At 34.8% G+C, this 9,131-nt stretch overlaps 2 protein-coding genes across 2 annotated transcripts; both read right to left on the bottom strand.

Moving 5' to 3' along the window:
• Positions 1 to 1,213: 1,213 nt before the first annotated feature.
• Positions 1,214 to 1,576, bottom strand: LOC150032649 (protein RALF-like 33). The gene has a single exon (XM_090306966.1). The coding sequence runs from the start codon at positions 1,574 to 1,576 to the stop codon at positions 1,214 to 1,216; it is 363 nt and encodes a 120-aa protein (XP_090163092.1).
• Positions 1,577 to 2,252: 676 nt separating this feature from the next.
• On the bottom strand, positions 2,253 to 8,299 carry LPA1 (tetratricopeptide repeat (TPR)-containing protein). The gene is made up of 9 exons (XM_039049311.2): positions 7,976 to 8,299; positions 5,632 to 5,735; positions 5,249 to 5,384; positions 4,854 to 5,085; positions 4,570 to 4,727; positions 3,596 to 3,784; positions 3,366 to 3,466; positions 2,880 to 2,976; positions 2,253 to 2,660 (listed from the first exon to the last, which is right to left on the bottom strand). Exons 1-9 carry the CDS (start codon positions 8,186 to 8,188, stop codon positions 2,586 to 2,588), a joined length of 1,305 nt encoding a protein of 434 aa, XP_038905239.1. The 5' UTR covers positions 8,189 to 8,299; the 3' UTR covers positions 2,253 to 2,585.
• Positions 8,300 to 9,131: the final 832 nt, after the last annotated feature.

The following is a 9,131-nucleotide window of genomic DNA, read 5'->3' on the forward strand; positions in this document are numbered from 1 at the left end:
ACAAGCTTGAAATTTCATAGAATAAAATCTTAATTTAACCTTATTACAATTAATCGCTTATCTTGTCATGAAAGCCTTTGATTTCTAATCTCTTACAAGCTAACAATTAAGGTCCCGTTTGCTAATTTTTTTTTATTTTTGTTTTTGAAAATTAAGCATATAAACACATTTCTACCTCCAAATTTATTCCTTTTTTTTATTTTTTTTCATCAATAGTTTAAAAGATCCAGCCAAACTTTGAGAACTTAAAAAAAAAAAAAAATAGATTTCAAAAAGTTTTTTTATTTTTGGAATTTGGCTAAGAATTCAATCATTTTTTTCAAAAAAAAAAATAATAAAATTACCAAACAATACCTAAATCACATCATTTTAGTTAAATATCCTAATTTTAGTAAAATATCCTAAATCTAAATAAGGGAAGATACTTAGAAAGTTCAAATGAAGATCCACACCAATGCAATGGTGAAAAATCAAATTAATCGCATACAAACATGCCAATCATTCTTTTAACTAATTGAATACATTGGAATTTGTTGTATTCTATGTTCAAATTTTCTCCGAACAATATATTTTCTTTTTAATAGGCAATATTATCATACAATAATAAGAGGGATCCCACGATCTAAGATCAAAACACCACAACAAATAAAGCACTTATATAAATCAGTAAACAAAGCACTTACATAAATAAGGTAAAAACGAATCAAGCATAACAATCCAATACCAACCCAACCCATAAAAAGTGATATGAACAAACCAACTAGAAGCAAAAAAAATAATTATAATAAAAAATCCCCAAACCGGGGACAGCCCAAGAACCTAGACAACCTACCACTATATTTGGACAATGAGATTCAACATTATAGATATAAACTATTGATTTGTTCATACAAATTTAGTAAACTAAAAATATAAATGCACAAACTATATATTTTTTTTCTTGAGAATTTGTTGTTTTATATTTGCAAAGATTAATTAATGTATGAAAAGATAAAAGATAACTTTACAATAATGTTAAAATCTAAACACTTAATTTATTTTTCTTTGGACACAATGAAAATGCAATACCAAACAAATTTTTCTTTGGACACAATGAAAATGCAATACCAAACACTCCAAACCCAAACATGGCAACAACCTTTTTTCAAATTTATTCTATGTTACAAAGGCAATAACAAAGTAAGAGAAAATGAAACAAGAAGATGAGTTTTTCTTAGCTTCTGCAACGAGAAATGGCGGTACAGCCTCGCTGATACGGGTTAGCTTCGGCCCCAGGTTGGCAATTGTAGTAGGACGAACCTCTTCGAGAGCATGGAATGTTGTTCGCCCTCAACGACTTGTAACTTATGTAACTCGAAGTGGCTAAGATGCGACGATTGATCTCAGAATCCATTTCAAACTCAATGTTCGTCATGCATTCACTTATCGAACGTCCACGGCATCGAGCTTCATTCGAGAGCCAACTGAGACTCCGGTCGCTACTCATGGCCGTGACCGTTAAAGAGGACGAAGAGATGAAGAAGGCTATGATGAAAATGAGCATACATAAGGCAGGTGGAGAAGAAGAGTTGCCCATGGTTGCTTTCTTCATTCCTTCCCACTTGAATGAATTCCAAGTTTGCCAAGGGAAAGAACTATTTCTTATTTAAAGTGTTCTGATTTCAAGGAAATGGCTTTGGTTTTGATTTTATTTACATATATGCCACATGCTTTTAAAAAAATAAAAAATAAAAATAAAAAAGCATCCTAATTGAAATGAAGAAAGGTGAAATTTTTTAATATGTGCAAGACCCTTTTCACAACCTACCAATAATGTTATTTATAAAGTGCAAAAAAGAGTTAGTGGTAGATTAGTTGGTCATGAGTTGAATTTAGATATATATCAGTAAAATTTGCAATTTCCTTAATTTACACTTGAAAAAGATTATTATTACAACAAACCCATTTCAAAACTGTCAATTTCAATTCAAGAAAACCCAACCATTTTGTAGTGTGCTACTCTTTTTCTTCGAGAAGTTGAGGGTATTATTTGAATTATAAAAAAATTGAACTTCATTTCAAGTATGAACCTCATTTACGAGGTTGAATTGCAAATTTCAGTGTCTCTAGAAGTTTGCTTGAAAGATAATGTGGTTGTTCAAGAAAGCAAAGTTAGCAAAATTCAAGAAAGAGAGAGTACACCAACTGATTTCTTTACACTCAAAATTCTATTGCCCCAATGACCCATCTTTGAATCTTTCAAGGCTATTATCTTTAAAGTCAAACACCCAAATCAATTTTATAGGTTGAAATTGTAGAAGAAACAATGAATTCTAATCAATGGAAATCAATTGAATTCCCAAAAAGATTATCATCTCCTTTTGGACACTAAAGAGATGAGAACAGGAAATAAAACAGAACAGAGTGGTCTTAGGTTTGGATCAATCAACCATCCTCCAAACACAGTTATAATAAATACAACTAGCTAAGACTATGTATCACTAGACAATTTACTTTTCTGGGTATTGGTGTGGAGATTGAACGGATGGCGAAAGTGACGCCGTCGATAGTTGCCACAGTGTATACGTATCTCGTTTCTGTTTATCTCATCTTTCTAGCTTGCTTAGAAGAGCTTCCATTGGTGGTAACTCTTCAATAATTTTTTGCCAGTCAGGCATCCCCTGCAAATCATCACCAAAAATGAGGAAAAAGCCTGCAAGATCCTCGAGAGTGCTTTTTAGCTTTAAAAGAACTTGAACAAGAACATTTGTACAAGACGGCACTATATTCTAGATCAAATAGTTTACTGATAGCATGATTTATATCTCCAAGATTAGAGGGAAAGCATACTAATATGTGTTTCAATTAGAAAATAGATAATTTTCATGATATGAACTTACTCTCCCTGATCTGCGAACTCGACCATCCAATCGCAATATTATGTAGACATCCTCGCCAGGAGTAACCTCTTCAGATTTCTGCTGGTCTCTTATCCAACTAATTCAGGAAACGAAAAAAAGTCATAATCCAGAGTGGAAAACGCAATACCATATCCACTTCATATTGATCAACCAGATAAATGTCTCCATAATATTGGCGAGACAACACAACTTTGGAATATCTAATCAATGAATGCCTGTTATCTGATAGGTACATCTTCTGTATTCCATTTCAATATATAAATGGATGGATTCTGTTTCCTCAAAAACAAAAGTAGAACTTTAGAAGAGGAAAGAAAAATGTTAACAGAGATATAATGGCTCGTGATCTTTCTCCATGGTTGTTTGATATTAGTAGAGTAGACGATGGAAAGCAAAGCTCACTACATAAAATAAGAAAATTAGATGATAAAGGAAGCAAGCATGCCTCAACAGGTATACACTTACCTTTCCCATTCTGCAGGTGATACAACCTCAGCCCTGAATCGAATTTCAGCTTTCAACTTTGATTTTGCAGTTATAGACTGAGCTCGTTTCTCAAAATCTTCCTACAAGAGTTCCGTGAGAACAAGAGAACCTACCGATTAACTTACGAATTTTCTAGTTGGAACATGAACAAACAACAGCAATCCTTGAACAAATGTAGGACAAGATAGAAATCTATTGATCTTACTTACCCCAATAGATGGCAGAGCAGCAGCAGGGGTGGCTGGAGCACCAAACCCTTTCTTTTCTATTTGGGGTTCCCTACCTTCACCCCATATGACAGGAACTAAGAGGACGCCTCGTCTAAGGAGCTCCGTTCTGAACCTTTCTGCCTTTTGAATGGCTGAAGAAACTGTCTCCTTTTTCCCAGCTAAAATGACCTTACTTGCAAGGTAATTTAAGGAATGCAAAAAATTTACATAAGAAGCAATATCTATTCTTCCAAGAAAAGAAGCTAACTTTGGTTTATTGAAAACATGAAATTCAATGGATGAGGCCACACAAAGAGAGTAGGATGATTAAAGCCAACAAGAGAAGAAAATTTTTGTACAGGAAAAATGTTTTCTTGGGCTGAAATCAGGGGTAGATGAAGATCCAAAATATAGAAGTCACTGAAGGCAGAAAAGAGACTATCAAGAACAACCTATTCCAGAAACTCCCAACATGTATATACTTGTACCAACAAAACCCTTTCGTTCCTCTCTGAACCTCTCTTAAAATAGCTTGTAGCACTAGCCTTTCATTTGTCTTCTGAAGCATTATTGACATGATAGATGACCGACTCGAAGCAATAGAGCATGACTAGGAATATTAGCAAAGTATGTCCAGAGGATTTTATAGATTGAACAGATATTAGCAGCCTTAGTATAAGGGGTAAGGAAATTGTTATAGAAGCAAGAAGAATAAGCATAAATGATAACTGAAACGTTGATTCCAGCAAAAAGGGTCAAGGGCAAGGCACCAGCGGCAATGAGTTAGGAACTTAGGGACATGAAGGCAAAATGGGAAAATCAAGTGAAATAATCAGAAGGGGAAAGCAAGTGAACAATCCTAAAATAAGAAAGTTGGACTTGTCATTCATTGATGGGGTCATCAAAGGGTAAGATGAATAATCATACTCAACGGTCTTACAGTATCTCAGAGCTGTACAAGTTCAAATACTCACCGGTCTTACAGTATCTCGGAGCTGTACAAGTTCAACAATCCGATTGGTAGAAAGACGTAGAGGCAACCTTGATAATGTTTCATTTCTTGATATTTGTGAAAGCTGTTCCTCTTCTTTCTTGTTGTCCCATAAAAATAACGCCACAAAAACAACAATACCTGTTTAATGCTCTGATTTGAAAGTTAGTATTTCAGCAATTCAGCTACCTCACCATAGTGAACAAGTAACTTTATATTTGTATCCCTTAACTGAGCTATGGAAGTTTATAACAAATTCAGATGTACCTCCAACATTAACAGCTAAATTTCCAGCAGTTTCCCAAACATCGGGAGCTCCATCACCACCTTGAATAGCACGAAATAACCTGGGTATATTAAACAACAACGAAATTCCAGCTGCTGCAGATAGTGCCACAGAAAAGAACCTCCGAACACCACGAAAAGGTGCTTGAACTTCACTAATGAGTTTAAGATCTCTTCGAAAACCGTATCCTATATCCTCTCCACCCATCCTAGCCTGGACATCATCATTATTCAGAAAGATAATTGAATTGGTAATTTCAAATCTGTTAATTAAACAGTCATCTATTTGTGTTAAAATATTATGATATTCAAGTAGATTATGGGGAAAAAAAATGTTGAGGATGACAAGATGAAGAGAGCAGCATTTAGTGACGAACCTCTTCTTGCAATTCCTTGAATTCAGGAAGAGCTCTGAATGAGGCCAAGTCAGGATCATTCAGAATTGTGCCAAATTTCAGGTTATATTCTCTTAATGCGACACGCAGACAGTCAGCAGCTTTCTTTCCTTCCCCACTACCTCAAAATATTCACAAAGTCACAATTCATCAGCTTTGCTGACTCGAATTCTAGCTTTTCCAACAACCCCCCCCCCCCCCCCCTTCAAAATAATAATAATAATAAGTTTAAAAGAAACGTAAAGGAGGCATTAAACTAAATCCATGAACCTGGACCAATGCAGGATGAGCAATTCTTCACATATAGGATTTTTTTCTAATTAAAAAAAGAAGCTATGTTAATAAATAGAGACCTTTAAGCATACCGATAGGCATGACAGCATGCTTTATTGTACAAAGCAGCTTGAGCCTCCATTGGGTTGGGATCCATATTCAGTGCTGCTTCAAATTGGACCAAAGCTTCTTTGACCTGAAATATTCGTTGTTTTGTGAAATGTACACACACTTCTTACAAGCTAATTGAGGAACTGAACTGGAAAACAAATATTAAAAGCCAATGAAGAAAGAAGCCGTGTTTTGCAGAAATACGACATGAATGTAATCGCTGATCCCCTCAAACAAATGAATCTTTGGGGATTAAACAAAACTATCAAGGCAACTAAAGCTTTCGTAACTGTCTACTACAAATGATCCACAAGAATTAAGAGTCTTTCAAGACACTGATGCACAATTGCATCTCATCAGATTGCAAGAGTTGAGGAAAATATAGTGACAACTTAGTTATTTCCAAGTTTATGGCACCGTTGAGATGCTAAAATTTATTTGGAATATGATGCAATTTGCAAGTGTTAAAAAACTATTCCTAAGAGATGCTTTAAGGCCAGAAAGGTTTCTGCCAAAAGCAAAGAAACTAGAAAGGAAGAAAAGTGACGTGCACAGATAAAAAGAATTTAAAGGACCAAAACTAGAAATAATCGTTTCTTTATTTGTTTTTTATTTTTTTTCCATAGCCTCGACTTGGCCTTCTTTGGATGAGGAACTTGGTAACTTTGACCTTTCAAGGATTTCCACTATTTTTTTCTTTTTATAAGAAACAGATATGAATATACATCAAAAGAGACAAAAGGACATCTTAAGGGTAGGGGGTAGGGGTAGAGGAAACCCCCTCCCACAAAACTAATCTAACAGAACCCTCCAATTGCTAATAATCATTAGAAGGGTATAACTATAAAAAAATTTGATGTAATTTGTGTACCACCGAGAGGATGTATGCTGAACAAAAGCTCACAAAGAATCAAAAGAAGCAAACTTATCTTCAAACATCCCGCTATTTTTTTCTTTTCAAAGACACCACAAAAGAGAAGAGTAGCACATCTCCATAGGATTTTTCCTTTTCCGTAAAAGCAACCATCATTAATTCCTTTGATTAACCAGACACCAATCTTCTTAGGAAGACAACCAACCACCCCAAAGATATTAAATAGCATAGCCCACCCTTTAGAGGCAAACTCCCTGTGCAAGAACCAATGATCCACCGATTCCACCTCTCCAAGGCAAAGATAACAAATGGAAGGGGAAAGGACCCAATTTGGGAACTTCCTTTGAAGCTTCTATGATTTCTACTAATTAGGAGGAATTTTTGTAACTCCACTAACTTTAGTGGCCTTGTGGCTTTTAACTTCATTATTTCTCAATGAAATTGTTGGAAATTTTAGGAGATTTTGACTCTAGCACAAACAAACTTTCAATATCTGATGCACTCCAAAACTAATAGTATGGTTCTGAATGCCATTGATACCCTCTAGGGTTCTATTATTATTATTTATGAGAAACCATTCTCCAATCCAAAAGAATAAGACTTAGCTGATTATTACAAAAATCTTTAGCAACATGAGCTCAAAAAGAAGTATTAAGTCTAACAATATCCTCCCAGTACTCTCTAGGCCACTACGAAATTACATTTGTCATCTCATTGATGAAAAATGAAAAGCCTTAGACTCTTCTACTTTCCTCTATGTTAACTTCATCACTGTATTTCTCCTAACATTTTCCCTTCTTTCTCCCTCACATATCTAATACCAACATATCCTCATAAACCATGATCACTAATAGCTTTGTTCCTAACAAACTAAAAATGATCCATTTGTTTCCCTAAATTTTTAGATTTTGATTGATCAATTTGTACTGAGGACAATGCAAGTATTTGAATTAGACCATGATTTCAAAAACTTTCGGCAGCGAGAACTAATAAGGTTGAATTTCCTGTCCAGTTGGTGGCTGTACTTTAAGAAATTTATAATACGTCTTTAAACTCTCGCTGGTGTCGAAATGGACAAAAAGCATAGAAGTTTAGGGACCGTAAAAGTACATGGATTAAGTAGACTCCATCTTAAAATTGGACTGAACTTATAATTCAACCTTTTTTTCCTTTTCTTTTGGCTGGGTTCTTCATTGGCATAGAAAGTCAAAGTACCCATTACTTGCACATACCAAAGTCCACCAAAAATCTCAAAGAAGTTGCTCTGGTTTCTCAAAAGATCCTCTCAGCAAATTCTCTTATTATGTACCAAAGCCGCCATTCAAGAACACAGTCAGAAAAATAAACTAAAATGGCAAAATAATCGAACAAGTAGAAACGAATTAAACAATACCCAATTCACAACAAGCAAGAAAAATACAGAATAAACAAAATCGAAAGAGAACGCACACCCGTCCTTTAGAGAAGAGCTGGAGGCCGAGATTGACACAGGACTCCGCAGATTCGAGATTAGCCTCTGGGGACTGAGAAGTAGAAGAGAAACACAGAATAGAGACATGGAAAGCCCTTTGAGAAGTGAGTAGCCGGGGCCTGAGAATGGTCGCTGATTTGGGGCTTGAGAAGGTGAGCAGGTGGTGGAACAGGGGAAGAGTAGCCATAGCCATTGGAAAGTTTAGCTCGCGAGTTGAGGACCTCACATGGTCGAAAATCAAAATGTTATATCCCAACAAAGGATGAAGAAGATGAATGAACTGCGCGTATATCACACATCCCACCGATTAACTTACGTTAAACTACCATTTATTCTAAATACCACAAATTATGTGTAAATAGATAATCACATTACGAATATTCTAATAATAAATAGATAACATTGTTTAGTATCTCAAGAGTCATATGTCATCCTTCATGTTGTCTACGTATCTTGTTATTCATGTTGGTGTCTATGTAAGTTCATATTTTACTTGCCATTTTACCTATAAATAGTGGCATTTGGTGGATCTTAAAATCAGAATTCTACTTCAAAATTTCACTAATTTTCATATTATCCAATTTTATGTTTTTAGCTATTTTATATCATATTACGTTATATTAATTTATTATTATTATATAAGCATTCTTGTTGCAGTCTTGCTGGTTGTTTGAGCATTTGTGATCAAGGGTGTTGAAGATGAGTCTTCAAAGGTATGTAGAATTCTATCCCTTGATTGTTTAGTAAAACATGCTATAATTTCGATTTATGCATAGCCTGTTATTTCCATTTGTGACTGTAATTGTGTATGTTCATATACGATTGAAATTTGGAACGATCTTTCCACTGCTTATGGAAATCCTCATGTCTGATTTCCTTCATGGCTAAGATCAATGACTCAGCACATTCGTGGACATGTGGATTGTCTTCAAGTAAAAATTTTCCAACGATATTATATGAAGACAACACATCATGCATATCCCAAATCAAAGAATGATACATTAAAGAGATAGAACAAGACATATTTCACCAAAGATTTTCTACACTCATGATCTTGAAGAAAATGACAATCACTATACAACAAATTTGTTTGAAAGATAAACTGATAGACTTATTTACGAAGACATTACCTACTA

This window comes from Benincasa hispida, chromosome 11 (assembly GCF_027475165.1).
Source record: "Benincasa hispida cultivar pf3 chromosome 11, pf3_genome.v1.1, whole genome shotgun sequence".
Taxonomy (NCBI): domain Eukaryota; kingdom Viridiplantae; phylum Streptophyta; class Magnoliopsida; order Cucurbitales; family Cucurbitaceae; genus Benincasa; species Benincasa hispida.